We start from the raw sequence: 18,688 nt of genomic DNA, 5'->3' as shown, positions 1-18,688 counted from the left end.
TTGCTTCTTGAGTTTAGCGGAGAAGGAGGGGTTAGATGTGATCCTGGAGCTGAAAGGTTTCCAAGCCTTAGCTTTCAAAGTCCAGAACATGAATCATTCATTAGCAGATCTGGTGACTGGGTTGGAGGGGCGGAATCATGTACCTGGGGCAGGGCTTTCCAGGGGACTAGGTAAGGACCGGAATGGGGAGGTGCGGTTGCCGGGCGCAAAGGCTGGTTTAGATACCACCATCTTTTCCTGGGCTTTCTAGCCCCCGCTTCACTGCCGAGATTTGCACCCCAAAATACCTCTACTGTATCTGCATCCCAGACACACCAACTTCCGCCCACTTCAGTCTGCCTCTCGGCCTGTCATACTCTCCGAAAAAGGACACGAGGTCCATTTCTCATTTACATCCTCTTCCCAGCCCCTGTTATCAGGTTGTCAGAGGAGGTGGATAATTAAAACAAAATCCACAAACAAAAATAGTGTTTCATTTCTCATTGAAACAGTACAGAGAGCTAGCCCAAAATGTTTCTATTTCGTAATTGCACTATCCCTCCCCACAGCCTGTAATATTCTTAGGATTGGCCTAAGGGAATTTGGGGATTCTCCAGTTCCTCCATTTCTCTCGTGTTTCTTAAGCTTCTCCATTTCCTTTCTACTTTCCCAAAAATTGTGCGTGTTCTCCTTTAAGGGGCTGGGCATCTCGCCTGTCCTTTAGAGTCACCGAAGTTTCCAAAGAGCCTCCCCTGTCTGGGCAGGACACACCTTTCAAATAAGACCCCTGGAACTGTGCTTCTGGTGTCCCAAACGCCGTTCCCCCTGTGTCCTCCCTGGCCTCTTTCTCCCCTCTTCTAGGATTTGGCCTCTCCCCAGGGAGAGTGAGCATCTGAGGACTCCCAACCCTTAGCTGCTCCACTCCCGGATGGAGTCAGGGAAATGTGGTGGGGGGGCCGGGGCCAGAGTTTCAACATTGCCCCCCACAAGGAGGAGCCAGAGATGGGGGTAAGGAGAAGAAATGGGAGGGTAGCTGGCTGGAGGGTGTGAATGAGGATGCCGTGGAAATGGAGCGGGAAGGAGAGGATCCCGAGGAGCAGGGTCTAAGTGTTTTTCATCAACTGCCACCGAGCTTGGTCTGCCTTTTTCAGTCTCGAGTTGTCTCATTATCCATTAACTAGCCCCTCCCTGTCCTGTCTGCCTGCTGCAGGCCTGAGCTCCTGGCAGTCATTGGTCTCAGTTTCCCTGAGAGAGAGGAGGAAGAGATGGGGGAGGAGGAGGAGGAGACTGACTCAATGTGGGCCCCCAAACGCAGCTGCTGAAGAAATCTCAGATCCTGAGGTTGGGAGGTCCCAGATTGACTCTCTCCCCTTCTCAGCTCTCTGGACCAAAGTCTGACCCAGGGAACAGGATGCCGGAGCCCAGCAGCCCTCAGCTTGGCAGTTGCCTGGCCTCTGGTTGCCTCCCAGGTAATAATCTGACCTCCCTAGACTTCTTTAAAAGTCCTCCTACTGCAGACTTTTTTTATGTCCTCACCAAAGATTCTTTCCTCAAAGTGTTCTGCTTGAGGCTCGCACTCCTGCCTCCTAGGCATTGAGGTCCTTTCTGCTTTCTTGCCCTCGTTTAGCCATTTTCTTATTAACTATTCAAAGACTACTGAGTGTCTGCCAACAGTTCCATGCACTGTTAAGAGTTGTAGAGGCTTAAAATACGCCAGTTCTATTCTGCATTCTAGAAGGATGAACCAGCAGGCATGTAGCAGCGTAGGCAGCACTGGGAATGGTCCTCACTTTGCTTCCCTTTTTCCTTTTTAGGGGAGCAGATCCTAGCATGGGCACCAGGATGGAGGAAAGGGCAAGGCCTGGAACTGCCTGGAGCTCTGATCTGCACTAACTTTAGGGTCACCTTCCAGCCTTGTGGATGGCAGCGAAATCAGGTGAGGTGGTTAGTGCAATAGAAAAGATGGGAGCAAGGTGGCACTGACTTGTGATCCCAGCAGTTGGGATGGTTGGAGACCATGAGAGTTCCAGGCTAGCCTAGGCTACATAGCAATACTCTTTCAAAAACATGAAAGGACAGCCAGAATGAAGGGGGAAAGGAACTTGATTTGGGCAAACACGGATTACGGTTTGCCTTTTGAATGTGTAAGATATGGGAGGAACTGTTTCTAGGGAAGCTGCCTTCTGCTGGGAAGGGAGGAGGCACCAAGGTAGGACGGAGGTGGAGCTTCAGTCTTGTGCTTCCTTTAGGACACACCCCTGAACAGTGACTACGATTTTGCCCTGATCAACATTGGGCGATTAGAGGCTGGTAAGTCTGATGTTGAGTAAAAGGGGACACCAGAGCCCCCACTTTCTGTTCTCAGAAGACTGCAAGGGGTGGGCAAGATGGGCTAGCAGACATGCCCCAGAGTGACCCCCTGGTTATGCTGCTCTTTAACTCTACTCTTCAGTGAGTGGCTTGTCGAAAGTGCAGCTCTTGCGTCCGGGATCCCAGCTGAAGTTCATCCCAGAGGAGATTCTGCTTCATGGCCGAGACTTCCGGCTGCTTCGAGTCCGTTTTGAGGCTGGAGGGCTGGCCCCGCAGGCCTTCCAGGTGAGAGCTCTTAGAGGACTCCTTCTCACCTCAGAAACCCAGGGCCCTCTCCGCACTCCACAGTCTCGCCATTTCTCTCCACTCAAGGACACACTAACAGGCTGTAATGATAGTCTCATGAGGGGAAGGGGCCTGCATTCTAGTCTGGCTCTGTCAATTACCAACGGCGGTAACTACGGCTAAGTTTTTACCTCTGAAAAATGGAGTTGGGTAATATTTCTAATTAATTCCCAAATTTATATTCTGTGAGTCTGTGGTTCTAGATTTGTTCCTGACCATATAGCCTAACCACTTACGGAGGTCTCTCTAGGACCTGTTTTTTAATTTTTATTTAGTTATTCTGTTTTTTCTTCGAGACAGGGTTTATCTGTGTAACAACCCTGATGTTCTATAACTCTTTGTAGACCAGGCTGGTCTCAAACTCACAGAGATCTGCCTACCTCTGCCTCCAGAGTTCTGGATTGAAGGCATAGGCTACCACACCTGGCTCTCTAGGGCCCGTTTTAGCTGCTCTTCTCTATTTGTGGTAAAGGTGGTATTTCATTCCTTTTACATCTTCAGTCTGAGGCTAAAGGACGGGATATGCTCTCCTCCCCAGGTAACCATGGCCATTGTTCAAGCCAAAGCTCAGAGTAGTCAAGCCCAACAGTATAGAGGGATAAACCTGAGCAAAGTTGGTAAGTGAAGATGGGTTAGGACATGGAAACGGAAAGAGTCTAAAACAGAAGGGCTAGTTGGACAAATTATTTCTCCTTCTCCTCCTCCTTCTTCTTCCTCTTCTTCTCCTCCTCTTCTTCTTCCTCTTCTTTTGTTTCTCACTCTTGTTCCAGGTAAGGTTCCTGCCTCCAGAAAACCACCTATTCCTCTCCTGGAGACTTTAGAAGACTGGGAAACTGAGCGGAAGAAGCAAGGGGCCAAAGGCTGGAGGGTTAGCACAGTCAATGAGAGGTTCGACGTAGCTACCAGGTGAAGCCCCAGGCTACCCTGGCTCCCACTGCCTTTCAGTCTTCCCAGAGTTCCTTGATCCTCTAAGCCAATATTCCCCATAAACTCCAGACTCTCTTACTGCTGTTTTCAAAACCTAAGGTACCTTGGAATGGTCTTTCCAATTGTCATAATGGTTTCCTCAGCGTATGTCACTGAACAGCTGTGGCACTGCTCTTCATTTTGCAGCCTCTCAGGTTACTTCTGGGTCCCTAGTCGGATTCTGGACAGTGAAGTCAGAAGAGCATTTGCCCACTTCCATCAGGGCCGTGGACCGGTCAGTTGGAAATGAGAGGGTCAGGGGACAAGGGATGGGAGGGCTTCCTGTGAGGTCATGGTGGGACAAGGGTATCTTAAGTGTGGTTCCTTCACAATGACCCTCCTCTCACCCATCTGAAGCGCCTGTCCTGGCACCACCCTGGAGGCAGTGACCTTCTCCGGTGTGGAGGCTTCTATGTAGCCAGTGACCCTAATAAAGAGGAGATCAGGTGAGGGGTCCTGATGAGGCTCAAGGGCTTGGTATTCTGAGAAGATCCCTTGCCTTGATTCCCAACTCCCTTTCTTCCTTCAGCGCAGTGGAGTCGATGCTACAAGCTGGGCATTCCCATGTTGTCTTGGTAGATACCATGGATGAGATGCCTAGTCTTTCGGATATCCATCTTGCCCACCTAAGGCTGAGGACGCTTTGCCTGCCTGGTGAGAATAACCTTTGAACCCTCAAACCCAACCTGGTTTACTATTTTATATATTATAGATGAATAATCCTTTAGCCCAATGATTTTCTTTTCTTTTTTTTTTTTTTTTTTTTTTTTTTTTTCCCTCATTGCCTACAGACTTACCAGATAGCCTGTTTTTCCCCAAATATTTTTTTGGTTTTATTTATTTTTAAAAAGATTTTATAAAGAATTTATTCCTATGTTTTATGTATATGAGCATGATGTCTTCATCCACAGAAGAGGGCATTGGGTTGTATTATAGATGGCTGTGAGCCACCGTGTGGTTGCTGGGAATAGAACTCAGGACCTCTGGAAGAGCAGCCACTGCTCTTAACTGCTGAGCTCTCTCTCCAGCCTCTTCCTCTTTGAGATAGAATCTCTGTCTTCCTGGCTGCCCTGGAGTTCAGTGTGTAGACCCGCCTGCCCCCCTGCCTGCTGGGACTAAAGGCCTGTACTGCCACAGCCTGCTCCCACCTTTAAAAAGAGAACTTTGTTGGCTGAATATGGGTGTGGTGGTACGTACCCGTATCACAGCATTTAGGTAGTAAAATCAAGAGAATTACTATCATGAATTTAGGAACAGTCTAGGCTGTCCCTGAAAGAAAAAAAAAAAAAAAAAGCAGCTTTATGAAATTCACTCTAACCATCTTAAGTATACGATGAATTTTATTTACAATACTGTATACCCATAAAAAAACTTCTTTAAATGTTCAAGATCAAACCTAAGGGCTTCATTCATAATTCTTAACCAATCTTAGGAAACCACTACTAGACTTTTTTTTTTTTTTTTTAACGTTATGAAGTAGGGTGGATTTTGTTTGTGTTTTTTTGAGACAGTTTCTCTGTGTAGTCTTGGTTGTCCTGGACTCACTTTGTAGAGCAGGCTGGCCTCAAACTCAGAGATCCGACTGCCTCTGTCTCCATGAGTGCTGGGAAACAGCCACTATGCCTGGCTGTTCTATTTTTTTTTTTTTTTTTTTTTGAGACAGGGTTTCTCTGTGTAACTCTGGCTGTCCTGAAATGAAACTCACTATGTCGATTAGGCTGGCCTGGAACACAGAGGTCTGTCTGCCTCTGCCTCTGAGTGCTGAGATTAAAGGTATCACACACATCTGGCTCTCAACCAGACCTCTTAACCCCTCTGGGTATAGACCTGAGTCCTGAGTCCTGGGTTCTGATCTCCTTGCCCTTCTTGATCCCCTCCTGCTAGATTCATCTGTAGCTGAAGATAAGTGGCTCTCGGCCTTGGAAGGAACCCGATGGTTGGACTATGTCAGGTATACCCAGTCTTCTAAGCATGAGTAATAATTCCAACTTCTCCTCCTCCTGACCTGGCTTTCTGGTGGCCTTCTATAAATGCATCCCTTCGGTTTCCCAAGAAGACTTAGTGTTTTTCAGAGGCAGAAGCAGGTGTTTGGAAAACTGCTCTCTTCCAATCTGTTACCCTTCCTCACATGCCCTCCCAGGTCTTGTCTTCGAAAGGCCAGTGACATCTCGGTATTAGTGACGTCCCGGGTCCGTTCTGTCATACTTCAAGGTGAGTTCCTTGGGCCAGCTCCTTCCATTCCTTACCTTTTTCCTCCAAGTGAGTCATAGTGTGGAAGGGGGAGCTTCCTTGTGCCTCTTTAATACTAGCATCTTCCTGTTAGTAGGAAGCACTCGTGCCAATTCAGCTGTCAGAGCTACCCAGTCCCGACTGTTAACCATTGTCCCTAATTCTAAGATGCTCTTAGTCCCTCTCACCCCTCCATCAGTTGACAGGGGCAGGGTGATGAGGACACCCGGGATACTGCTTTGGGAGGTGTGACTTGCTTCCTCTCTGACACTGGGTGTTTCTAGAGAATGTAAAATCTACAAAGTCAATCATTTGCGCTTTGTTTTCTCTTTACTTTTCTGTGCCCTCTCAATCCTGCCTTCTCCTACTTTCCCTCATATGGCCCTTCCCCCTTTCCCATGTTTCCTCGCCTCCTTCCCTCCTGCCCTCGTTTCTTGGACCCCCTTCTTCACCCAGAGCACGGTGATCGTGATTTCAATGGCCTCCTCTCTTCACTCATCCAGCTGCTTTTGGCCCCTGAAGCTCGGACATTGTTTGGCTTCCAGTCACTAGTCCAACGGGAGTGGGTGGCAGCTGGTCACCCCTTCCTGACCAGGCTTGGGGAAACTGGGGCCAGTGAGGAGGTGAGAACACTTTTTTCGAGGGGTGTCATTATTAAAGAAAGGAGGGTAAGAAAATAATATAGCCTAAACTGGGCTGAGTTAAGCTGAGTGGACACTCAGGTGAGCCAGCCTTACAGCCCTCCGACTCTCAATTCCTGTTTTAACTCCCAGCCTTCTTAGTGTCCTGTCCCTGGGGCCCCCTCTTCTCATATTTTGTTAGCCCTTCTTGAGATCCTCGCAGACTCTTAGCTTTTTCTCTTCTCAGGCCCCAGTGTTTCCGCTCTTCCTTGACTGTGCCTGGCAGCTCCTCCAGCAGTTCCCAGCTGAATTCCAATTCTCGGAGTTCTTCCTTCTTGCTCTGCATGACAGCATCCGGGTTCCCGACACCCTTACCTTTCTGAGAAATACTCCCTGGGAGCGTGGGAAGAAGAGTGGACAGGTGCCTCTATTTCCTATTTTCTTCTGTTGAGTATTCAAACTGCAAGATTCGTTCTAGATTTATGAAAACTGAGGTTTGTGAAAGGGGTTTGGGGAGCTCACTCTCGGAATTAGACTTTTGTTCTGTATTTGATGGCTGAAACAGGAGGTTCATAATTTGTTTCCAGATGTGGGAAACAAAAGTCTGTGTTCTCTGTGTCTCTGTCTTGCTCTCATGTAGCCGTCCCTGTTAAAATGTGAATGTGCAGATGTGTATGTCACCAGCGGCCAGCGGCCAGCCTCAGGCAGCAGCCCTCACCTCCCACCTATCCCGGCAGTCTCTGTTGCTAGTCTGCTGGGTACTTCAGGCCAGCTGCCCCCAGCTTCCAGGATTCTCCTCTCTGCCTCCATTGTCCTGCAGTAGCACTGACAATCAGACCCTGAGCTGTGTGTCTGGCTTTGTGTGGGTTCTGAGAATTCAAACTCAGGTCTTCACCTCACATGGCAGGTGCTTTTATCTGAGCCACTTCCTGAGTTCTAACCACCCCTTTTCTTGTTTCCTCTGTCCAGTTCAACTCCTACACACAAGTTTACACCCCCGAGCACTCCCAGGCCCTAGCTGGGGGCTCTGTTAATTTACATCTGTCTGTCTGGGACTGGGATTTACGCTACAGCAAGGAACAGATATCGCAGTTCCTTAATCCTGGCTACAATCCAGAGCATTGCCCAGATTCCTGGTTCCCTGGACAGCAGGTACGATGCCTACACTTCAATTCCCTGACTTTCCCAGGTTCTCACCACAAGATGTGATGTAGAATAAGATATCTGAGTTCCTTAGAGAAAGCTACCACTATCTTTTACAGCTGTCGCTTATAGCCTGCCGTCAGCAGGACAGATGTCCCAGAAGAGCAGACAGCACTCTTTTTGTCTTCATTTGTTTGTTAGCCTTCTTTCATGTCCACATAGTATAAACCAACCTACTAAGCTCAAAGCCTGATGAGGAGAAGGGAGGCCAGAAGAAGGGGGTTGGAGTTCAGCCACTGGTCCAGTGAGTGGGTGGCAGCTGGGTATCCTTTCCACTTCAGAGAGCGGGTGTTTTCTCACTTGCCTGTTGACTTATCTTTCTCTTTTAGACAAGCTTCACGGCTCCTGGTCCCCCCAGTTCTGTGTTGCTGTTCTCTAGAGGGTCCCTGACCCCCATGAATCAGCTCTGTCCTTGGCAAGACAGCCCCTCCTTGCTTGCAGTCTCCTCTCATTGGCTTCCACGAGCTGCTAGGTCCTCTGAAAGCCTAGCTGACCAGGAATGGGGGCTCCCGTCACATTGGGGGGCTTGCCCTTTACCTCCTGGACTACTGCTGCCTGGATATCTGGGACCTCAGATCAGGTTCTGGAAACGCTGTTACCTGAGGGGAAGGCCTGAGGTCCAGGTGAGAAGGGAAGAGAGACTGGATGGGAGAGAAAGAGCTGGAGAGGCAAAGGGCTGGAGGAATTGGGGCATAGCATTTCATTTATCAAATTGGGTCCACTTACAATAGTAGGCGGTGGGAAAACCGCCTGTGGCTTTGATCATGGAGAGTCAGGGCACAGAAGGGGAAAGAACATTTAAGACTCTAGAAGAAGCAAGGACCTTAAGAATAGAAAACTAAGCAGCCTTACCAGGCCACAGAAGAAGACAATGCAGCCATTCCTGATGAGATCTGATAGACTAGGATCAGAAGGAAGGAGAGGAAGACCTCCCCTATCAGTGGACTTGGGGAGGGGCATGTGTGGAGAAGGGGGAGGGAAGGTAGGATTGGGAGGGGAGGAGGGAGGGGTTTATGGGGGGATACAAAGTGAATAAATGTAATTAATAAAAATTTAAAAAAAAAAAGAATAGAAAACTAGCTGGGTAGTTGAATCCCAGCACTCAGGAGGCAGAGGGAGGTGGATCTCTGAGTTCAAGGAGAGCCTGATTTACAAAGTGAGTTCTAGGATAGCCGGGGCTACACAGAAAAATCTGCCTTGAAAAAAACAAAAACAAAACAAAACAAGAGTTCCAGGCCAGCCTGATCTAAACAGAGACCCTGTCTCTCTTCCTCTCTCACACACACAAAGAAAAAGAAAAAGAAAGACAGAAAGCTAGACCTGCAACAATATTCCTCTGTGTCCTTCCTTGCCTCCCTCCAGATGGGCTCCTCAGCGCTTACAATCTCTGGCCTTCAGGATGAGCTGTCTCTGCTTCAGGAACTATTAAGAAAATGGGCACCAAGAATATCTCCTGAGGACCACTGCAAGAAAAGAGATCCAAATAGCATCCTCTCTCAGACCCGTTGAAACTGTAGCAGAGGGTAGGGAGGGGCAGAGGCGCAGGTGCAGGGGCCTCTGTGGGACCTGGGTGCTTCTTCCGTATTCCAGCCATAAAGACGCTCACTTGTGGGCGAGATCCCGCAGCGGACGATGGGGCTTCCAACCTCCAGCTCTCCTGTCTTGTTTGACTCGTGGAGCTATTTTCGTTTCTTGTGGTTTGCAGAATAAGAAACAAAACCAATTCAGAATGTGGTTGCCTCCCCCCTCCACTTCCTTACCCACCTCCCCCGCAATTCCATACATATGTGTGACTGTCAGAACCGTGAGATCAGAGACCCTTTTCATCGGTCCCAACAAGGTGTCCCAGAGACCTCATTCTCAACTCCTGGGCGCTGCTTTGAAATCCATTGTCTTAGTTCTCTGTGGGAATGAGGTGAACAGGGAGACACTCTCTCCTCCCACCGTGTATTTTTGTGGCGGCATTTCTATTTAAGGAAGTTCATTAAAGCACAGTATTTCTACACATTGCCAGTATTGTTTCTTGTGTTGAATGAAGATCGCAGCAAAGCGGTGGGGGGAGGGTGTGGACTGAGAGAAAAGCACCCATATTAATAAGGAAATAAAGGGTCAAGTCAGGCGGGGCTCAGCAGAATTCACATGCAATTTGGGGAAACAAGTGTGCCTTTAAAAAAAATTTTTTTTTTCATTTTTGTTTTTTGAGACAGGATTTTTCTGTGTAGCCTGGGCTGTTCTGGACTCACTTTGTAGACCAGGCTGGTCTCAAACTCAAAGATCCACCTTCCTCTGCCTCCAAGTGTGCTGGATTACAGGGGTGGGCTACAGAGCCCTGCACCACCACCCCCCACCCCCCCCGTGTAGACTGGGTTTCCCTGTGTAGCCCTGGCTGTTCTGGAACTTACTCTGTAGACTAGGCAGGCCTAACTCACCTGCCCGTGACTCCCGAGTGCTGGCATTAAAAGCGGGCGCCATCACTACCACTACGCCCAGTAGAAAGGTTCTCTTTTGGCCTCTTATTTAGGAGATGGGACAAGAATGTAGGACGCTGCCGAGGCTGGAGTGTGTTCTGCATGCTGAGCTGAGGCATCTTCAAGTTTATGTGAACACAGCCGGTTTTACGTCTCAGAGTCCCAAACACGAGCGGAGCTCTGACACTTCAGTATCTTCCCTTAAGGGAAACAAAATGCCTCGAGCTCAAGCCTGGGCCAAGGGCGAATCTCTGCAGGCGGGTTACGGAACGGGGTAAAAGGGTGCTTCCCTAGCACACGTCTCTGCGCCACAGAACACACACAGCCTGGCCTAGCATTTGAATTTGCACTTGGGGAGCAGTGTGTCCCCCGAACAGCCGGGTCCACCAGGCACCGCTCCAACCCTAAGATGGCCGCGGCCGCTTCCGGCTCCTCCCCGGCCTCCGGCCCCGCCCAATGTGAGCCTTGGCCCGGAAGTGGAAGTAGAAACTGAGGTCAGAGGGCGGTGCCGCTGCTTAGAGACGGCGGGAGCGTTTTCGCCATGGCTGCCGGGCCGATTTCCGAACGGAATCAGGGTAATTGGGAGAGAAGAGCCTGAGATGGGCCCGGGGGAGGCGGAGGGAAGGTTAGCGACAGAAGCGCGTCCGCCGAGGCGGGGAGACTCGATTCCCCCGGCGTGAGACCGATCTCTGGGCGCCGGCCTGGAGGCCGGGTGCAGGCCGAGGCCTGTGAGGGTCGATGCCTTCGGTTCAGGCCCCTGTGCACGCCCACTACCAAACAGACAAATGCAGCTCTCCCGGAAATACAGAATCAGCAAGAAGGCCGAAATAGATCTTAGCGAATTTTCCAGAGTAGGCAGGCGGGGGGAGGGGGGGTTCACGGCTTTAGTTAACGTTTTTGGTTTTTGTTTTCTTTTTCACTGCTGACGTTGACCTTACCTCCTGCTTCCTCCCTTTAGATGCCACGGTGTACGTGGGGGGTCTAGACGAGAAAGTAAGCGAACCACTGCTGTGGGAGCTCTTTCTCCAGGCAGGGCCAGTGGTCAACACCCACATGCCAAAGGACAGAGTCACTGGCCAGCACCAAGGTGAGTACATGGTTAACGGCCCCAGCAGACTAGTCACAACTATTTCGGAATGAGCGGCCTAAAGCTTTCTTTCCCTTAAGCTTCAGTTCAGTTTGTTTATGGAATATTCTCTAGCGTTAGTTACCAGAACCATCCTCAATAGAAGTGAGATTATCCTGTCATTTTGTTGTTTTGTTCTGGAGACAGGTCTTCCCTGTGTAGCCCTGGCTGTACTAGAACTCGAACTGTCTTCGAACTCATGGGTCAGCCTGCCTCTGCCACCTGAGTGCTGGGACTAAAGGCGTGCACCAACAGCACCCACAGCTATTCTACGACGGTTCTTTGTGTTTGGAGGCTGGTGAGTTAATATTTCATTTTGAATCTCTTCACCTGAGTGATTTTCCCCCTCCAGGTTATGGCTTTGTTGAATTTTTGAGTGAGGAAGATGCTGACTATGCCATTAAGATTATGAACATGATCAAACTCTATGGGAAGCCAATACGGGTGAACAAGGCCTCGGCTCACAACAAAAACCTGGATGTAGGAGCCAACATTTTCATTGGGAACCTGGACCCCGAAATTGATGAGAAGCTGCTTTACGATACTTTCAGCGCTTTTGGAGTCATCTTACAGACCCCTAAGATTATGCGGGACCCCGACACAGGCAACTCCAAGGGTTATGCCTTCATTAATTTTGCTTCATTTGATGCTTCGGATGCAGCAATTGAGGCCATGAATGGGCAGTACCTGTGTAACCGCCCAATCACTGTGTCTTACGCCTTCAAGAAGGACTCTAAGGGCGAGCGTCATGGCTCAGCAGCTGAACGACTTCTGGCGGCCCAGAATCCACTGTCCCAGGCTGACCGCCCTCATCAGCTGTTTGCGGATGCGCCCCCTCCGCCTTCTGCCCCCAATCCTGTGGTTTCATCCCTGGGTTCTGGGCTTCCTCCACCAGGTAAAGCTTTTGGCTCAGACTACACTAGTGAAGCCCTTGGGAGGAAGGGTTAGGGGCAGAGAAAACCCTGAAAGAGTAAGCCATTAAACCAGTGTGCAGTGAGAAAGGGGTGAGGAGCGGTGGCGGCGGTGAAGACGGTGGGTGCCCTCAGAGGCTGGAGCTCTGTAAGGCATTGTTGTTTCGTGGCCATTAACTGTCTTTTGTACACAGGCATGCCTCCTCCTGGCTCCTTCCCACCGCCAGTGCCGCCTCCTGGGGCCCTCCCTCCTGGGATACCTCCAGCCATGCCTCCACCACCTATGCCACCAGGGGCTGGAGGACATGGCCCCCCAGCAGCAGGGACTCCAGGGGCTGGACATCCTGGCCACGGACATTCTCACCCTCATCCGTTCCCACCGGCTGGAATGCCCCATCCAGGTAAGTGCTCTGCGCTGGGGTAGGAGCTGAGCTTGTGAGAGGTCTCTGTCACTGCTGCTCTTTGTCTTGGGTGGAAATAGTCCAGAGTCCTTTCCTTCAGAAAACAAACAGTACTTTGTACACTTTGGTGCTCCCATTTTACCTGTTTCTTACATTTTCTGAAGAATAGCCTGTACTTCAAAACTCTCATCCTCTGCTCTGACTGCAGCATAGTAACCCAGTTGCCAAATCTAGGAGACTTTCCTACTTTTTTTCTTTTTTGTGGAGTGGGTGGTGGGGTGAACAGGGTTTCTCAGTGTAGCCCTAGCTGTCCTGGAACTCACTCTGTAGAGCAGGCTGGCCTCCAGCTGGGAGATCCGCCTGCCCCTCCTCAGTGCTGGGAGTAAAGGTGAGCACCTGCGGGCCACAGGGCCATTGTTGTTCTTCACCACCGTTAAACTTGTAAGCAGCTCTGTCTTGTTTGGAATTGTTGCCTTTTTTGTTTTTTTGGATTCTCTAGGCGACTTGTCAACCTTAGCAGCCAGGATCCACTCCTTTGTATAAATTTTGTGCTTGGTTCTCTTCTGTTCATCTGTAGCATTAGATGTACAGGTTCTGATTCTCTGGTCCTTGGTTCTTGGCTGGCTAGAACAGGCTCAGCCCCACAGGTCCCGGTTCTCTCCTCACGTCATCTCAGGCAGCTCTTCTTGGAGCTGAGTTCACAACTCCGGGCATTAGTCCGCTCTGTCACCTGCTTTGCAGAGCAGGTCTGTCGCCACAAGCCAGCGCCCTCTGTAGGAACGTCCTGTCACTGTGATTCACGGTCTCTGTCTTTGATCTTCTTTCACCGAGTAACTTTTCTGGGGTACTCATAGGCATTTCCTTAAATTTTCTGTTCCCTTTTACTTAATGAAACATAAACTCGCTGTCCTAGCGATCGGTATTCAGGGTCTCCTGATGGCAAGTTGGTATTATCATGTTGAGTGCTTGTGTTTGCACTTGTTAACCTTCCTGCCTGGAGCAGTTGACAGCCACTCTCTGGTCCCCTTGAGGACTCCTCTTTTGGGTGGGTGGCCGGATATAGTTTATAGTGGAGCCCTGGCTGACCTGGCTGCTCTCTAGACCAGGCTAGCTTACACGCACACATATCCACTTGCTTCTGCCTCCCCGGTGCTGGAATTAAAAGTGTGCACCATGAGGTGGGCTAAAATTTTATGGGGTTTTTTTTTTTTTTTTTTTGGTTTGTTTTAGTTTGTGGGGTTTTTGTTTTATTTCTGTTTTGAGCCAGACTCTTATATGTACCTCAGACTGGTCTCAACTTTGCTAGGTAGCTAAGGCTGGTTTTCAACTACTACTGATCCCTCTGCCTCAGCCTTTAGTATGCTGGGGATACAGCTCCCAGGCCTGAACTCCTAAGGAGTTCTTACTGGCCTTTTAGAGTCAAGCCTTTGCCCTGCCATTACCTGCCACCTTCCAAGCCCTGCACAGAACAAAAGTTCTGCTTGTTCTGGACTTTGCTGTCGCCATCCCCATACTTGAATCAGAGAAGGAAAGTAAGTGCACATTTCATTGTCTTTTTTCTTCACATCAAGAGAAAAGATATTTCTGATGTGCTAAATAAACTTGGAGGTAAATTAGCAGCATGACTACTTTAGCCACTGCTGTCAGTCACCTTCAGACAAGTGTTGATTTTAAAAAAAAAAAAAATCATAGAAAATGAAGTGCCTGTGCATTTGGTTGGGTTTTATTGCAGAAAGGGGTGAAGGACAGCACCAACCTTGTTTTAATCTCTTGTCACTTTTGTAATTTTCTTCTCTTCTGTTTTGTTGGCCTTGTTTTCCATGTCTCTCTTCTCTTTGTGTTTGTTTTATTTTCATAGGGATGTCCCAGATGCAGCTGGCCCACCATGGCCCTCATGGCCTAGGACACCCGCATGCTGGACCTCCAGGCTCCGGGGGCCAGCCACCGCCTCGACCACCGCCTGGAATGCCTCATCCTGGACCTCCTCCGATGGGCATGCCCCCACGAGGGCCTCCTTTTGGATCTCCCATGGGTGAGTGGTCGCTAGCCCCTTTCTTATTCTTGCATATGTTTCTGTGTGTGTGAGAGAGACAGAGACGTGCAGACACTCTGTAGCTTAGGAAGCTTTGGCTCCTGCTCCTCCTGCCTCAGCTTCCCAAGCGCTGGGGTTGTGGAGCGCCTGTCATCGAGTTGTTGGTTCTGCTGTTCTTACAGCTTTTTCTCATTGCCCTGCCCCATGCCCTTTCCCTGGCTTCTCACATCTCTTCTCTTCTCTTATCTTAGCCCCTACTGATCTCAATATTAACTGCTTCCTACTTTCACTTATTAACTGATCTTTTCTTCCTGCAGGTCACCCAGGCCCCATGCCTCCACACGGTATGCGTGGGCCTCCTCCGTTGATGCCCCCTCATGGATACACTGGTCCTCCGAGACCCCCTCCCTATGGCTACCAGCGGGGGCCCCTCCCTCCACCCAGACCCACCCCACGGCCCCCAGTTCCACCTCGTGGTCCACTTCGAGGCCCACTTCCTCAGTAAATTGCCGTCCTTTGTCTCCCTCTTATATCCTCCCAGGATCTTCATTTCTTGGACCAATCAGAGTTGCTGTAGCTTGTCAGGGCTAATGTGACCCCTCACAGCAGCTCTGTCCCCATTTCAGTGTCATTTTTTTCCACAGGGGATTTTTACTCATTTCTGTTTAAAATGTTGGTCCTAATTGTTTTACACATGTATAGAGAAATAAAACTATACTTCTTGCTTATTCTTTGGTGAAGTAACTTAAGTCAGGGTATTGTGGGAGGAGAGGTACAAAAGATGGCCATAGTGTGTACGTTGTGAAGGTTTATTCTGAATATTGCTGTACTGCAGGGGCCTACCTCAGCACATCTAGAGCAGTTGTTTCTTGGAATAGAGCCTGTCTTCTGGTTTATAACAAGGGGCCATTAACAACAGAGATAAAATGGCTGGTGATAAGTTGGCAAAGAGTAACTTGCAGAAAAGTCTCCATTGTGGCACCATCTGGAGTTCAGCTGGAAGGTGTGTCAGTGAGGGCTGGATGAAAGGTAAAGCCTCACGCTAGAGCACTATGCAGCTTTGAAACGACCAGGGAGGAGCTGGGAGTACAGGTCAGTGGTGCAGTGCATCCTTTGCGTTGGAGAGGTCCTGTCCTTGGCACCAGAGGGAAGAAGATTCTCTATGTATTTGTAAAAGGTGTGAGATGTGTAGGTCATAGTAAGCAAAGTTATACACACACACACACACAGAACCACATTCATGATTTGCTACCTTGTCTAAGTGGTAGCAGATATGTATATGTGTTTGCCTATATTTTAATAATATATCGACCAACCAGTGGAACTTACACTAAAATATGGAGGGAAGGTTGATTGATTGAATTTTTATTTGTTGGGGCCAGACTTTGGAACCGAGCTCCCTAGCTGTCCTAGAACTCACTGTGTACCCAAGACTGGCTGTGAGCTCAAGAGATTCACCTGCCTCTGCTGGGATCAAAGGTGTGTACCCCCATGCCCAACTGAAGCTTAATTTCTTTTTCTTTTTTTGAGACAGGATTTCTCAGTGTAGTCCTGGCTGACCGGGACTCACTTGTAGACCAGACTGGACTTGAACTCACCTGCCTCTGATCCACCTGCCTCTGCCTCCCAGAGTGCTGGGATTACAGGCATGGGACACCGTACCTGGCTGCAGCTTAATTTCTTGACTGTGTTAATATGGCTTTCATTTTGAGTCATGTAAATGTCTTAAGTAATTGCTAGACAAAGTGAGTAAGGACAATAATAAATGTTCATTTTCAGTATGTATATTCCTCATTTTGCTCACATTCTTGGTTCTTCCAAACAATTTCCACTCTTAACATTTTTATGGTTTCTATAGTGGCCCTGCTAGTGGCAGGCATTGCTGTCAGAACCAATACAAGACACATTTATTGAAACAAGATGTTTTGGGAGCAGGATAAAAGATAACCTGACTTGGTCTGGAAACTTCAGGAAGACTTTCTTAGGAAAAAGGTGATATCCAAATAGTCTTTTTGCCATTAAGATGATCTTCCTCGCCAGGCATTGTGCACACCTTTAATCCTAGCAGAGGCAGGTGGATCTCTTGAGTTCAAGGCCAGCCTGGCCAGCCTGGCCTACTTAGTTCTAGGACAACCAGGGCTCTTTAAAGAGACCCTGTCTCAAGCAAAAAGATGGTTTAGCCTAAGGAAAGCTGGCCTCAAACTGTCTTCCTGCCTCTGCCAGTAGAATGCTGGAATTACGGCATTGCCGCCAATCCTGCTCTGCCATCAGAGCATCAGGATACTGCACTGAAGGGGGTAGTTGATGCTTGGCTGAAGTCAGAGCCAGGTGGGGGGCTCCAGAGGCTTTAGTGCTTCTCAACTCTTGTTCATTGGTGACCATGGAAACCCTTCAGTATGACCCTGAGTGAAAGAGACCATGCTCCTTCAGCTGTGGGCTCTTGTGAGCTCTTGTCCCAGGAGTTCTAGCTGCCCTGGTTGATAATCAGACATTGAGGTGGTAATGTAGACTAGGCAGGTGGAAACAGGCGTGGCCTGGAGATGGAAATGTGTGAATCACCTAGTGGACACAGTAGCAAAATTGTGGGGCTGCCCGATGTGAACAAGGGAAATGGTCAGGTAGAAGCTGGAAAGGCCCAGAGTGTTAGTCCTGTTCAGGGGACTGGGGAGGTGGTGAAGTACATGACTTAAGCCTTTCCTCAGAACTTAAACTGTATATTTCCCCTTTTCAGAATGCTTGCAGTCCTGGGGATTGAATCAGCCCTGGGTCATATCTCTGGCCCTCTCTGCCTTTTATTTTGCTACAGGGCCTCGCTAAAATGGCCTTAAACTCATCTTGTAGCCCAGACGGCCATCGGACTTGGGATCCTCCTGCATCAGCTTGCTGACTAGATGGGACAAAAAGGCTTGTGCTGATGAGTACAGTGTTTCTTCTGAGAAACTAATACATCAGTGCAGAATCACCTGAAAGAGAAGGAGCAGCTTCCTGTCAGCAAGGCTCGGCTATCACTTAAAATGGGGAACTATTATTTAAGTTAAAAGATACATTAACCTTAAGAAGGGTCATGAATGAAAGCCTAGTAAAGGGCCAGTCCCCAAGGCCCGAGTGGGCGGAGCTGTTCATGCACCGTCCTGGAAAGAGTACTTCAGCCAGCAGATTCAGAGTAGTTCTAGAGCACTGGCAAGGCTTCCCAGGCCCCAGAGGTGGGGCAGAGAGTTGTTGCCAGGAGAGGTTTTTGGATTCATTGGCATTCTACTGGGGATGGCCAGATGCCATTAAAGATACAAATCCTCCCCTTCCGTTTCTCTGCAACTATACATTGACCTGGTCCTGATCTGGCTTTCAGAGGAGAATGTCCTGGACACGAAAAATGCTCAGTGTAGCTGAGAGCTGAGTTTTTAAGGTAAATTATTATCTATTATGTCTTTAATTGTGAATTTTATTGACCCAAACATTCCCCAAGTCCAGCATTGGCTTGTACAAAACTTAGGCCAGAATCCCTGGCCTAGTAAACATGTCAAACGTCGTCTGGGAACTCTCTCAGCACACAGGCTGCCAGCACAGAGGTTTAATACAGCCCAGCTTCCGAGACCCACCTAATGAGCAGAACATTCTGTGTTCTAGAGAAGAAGCCTGCCATTCACAGAGGCAGAGGACTTGGCCAAAAGCCAGAAGTGGAAACCTGGGCTAAGCCTTTGTCAGCGCTCTGTCCAGACAATTCCAGGGTCTTCCCTGGAGTGGATTTCTTCAGGGTGGACATCTTCAGACTGTCTCTGACTTCTGGAGCAAAGATGTTCACCAAGTGATAGCTCTTGGATAGTCAGGCCAGGTTATCTGAGACTGACACAGGGAAGACATAAAAAAGGACCCGAGTGAGCGCTGAGCACGCCCTCCTCTGGAAGAGGGAGGTGTTAATGGGATTATTATTTTTTTTATGAGTTACTGGGGAGAGTAGATGAAAAGGGAAATGTCCAGTTAATCAGATGTGTAAACAAACTCCTTCCCCAGCCTCTGCTCCCAGCAGCTGAATTAAGGGGAGGAGGAAGTTGGCCTTGTACAACAATCTGGGCTGGTTTTGGCGGAGACAGATGACAGGGA

General features: G+C 49.1%; 2 protein-coding genes and 1 non-coding gene across 3 annotated transcripts; all 3 read left to right on the top strand.

Annotated features, from left to right (window-relative positions):
• The first annotated feature begins 592 nt into the window (after positions 1-592).
• Mtmr11 (myotubularin related protein 11) lies at positions 593-9,657 on the top strand. The gene is made up of 17 exons (XM_055603784.1): positions 593-987; positions 1,358-1,448; positions 1,794-1,915; positions 2,229-2,289; positions 2,432-2,574; positions 3,173-3,251; positions 3,405-3,540; positions 3,748-3,835; positions 3,958-4,046; positions 4,130-4,254; positions 5,485-5,551; positions 5,741-5,811; positions 6,286-6,452; positions 6,697-6,870; positions 7,419-7,601; positions 7,982-8,275; positions 9,015-9,657. The coding sequence occupies exons 1-17, from the start codon at positions 922-924 to the stop codon at positions 9,159-9,161; spliced, it is 2,103 nt and encodes a 700-aa protein (XP_055459759.1). The 5' UTR covers positions 593-921; the 3' UTR covers positions 9,162-9,657.
• Positions 9,658-10,623: 966 nt separating this feature from the next.
• On the top strand, positions 10,624-15,318 carry Sf3b4 (splicing factor 3b subunit 4). Its single transcript, XM_055603867.1, has 6 exons — positions 10,624-10,695; positions 11,079-11,207; positions 11,599-12,141; positions 12,352-12,558; positions 14,417-14,590; positions 14,908-15,318. Exons 1-6 carry the CDS (start codon positions 10,662-10,664, stop codon positions 15,093-15,095), a joined length of 1,275 nt encoding a protein of 424 aa, XP_055459842.1. The 5' UTR covers positions 10,624-10,661; the 3' UTR covers positions 15,096-15,318.
• LOC129673973 (small nucleolar RNA SNORA19) lies at positions 14,095-14,221 on the top strand. Its single transcript, XR_008719757.1, has one exon. It is a non-coding gene; the product is annotated as a small nucleolar RNA SNORA19 (small nucleolar RNA).
• Positions 15,319-18,688: the final 3,370 nt, after the last annotated feature.

The sequence above is a fragment of the Psammomys obesus genome, unplaced genomic scaffold, assembly GCF_907164565.1.
Source record: "Psammomys obesus unplaced genomic scaffold, mPsaObe1.curated_primary_1811, whole genome shotgun sequence".
NCBI lineage: Eukaryota > Metazoa > Chordata > Mammalia > Rodentia > Muridae > Psammomys > Psammomys obesus.
Note: the sequence above shows the minus strand (reverse complement) of the source record. Positions and strands in the feature narration are given on the sequence as shown.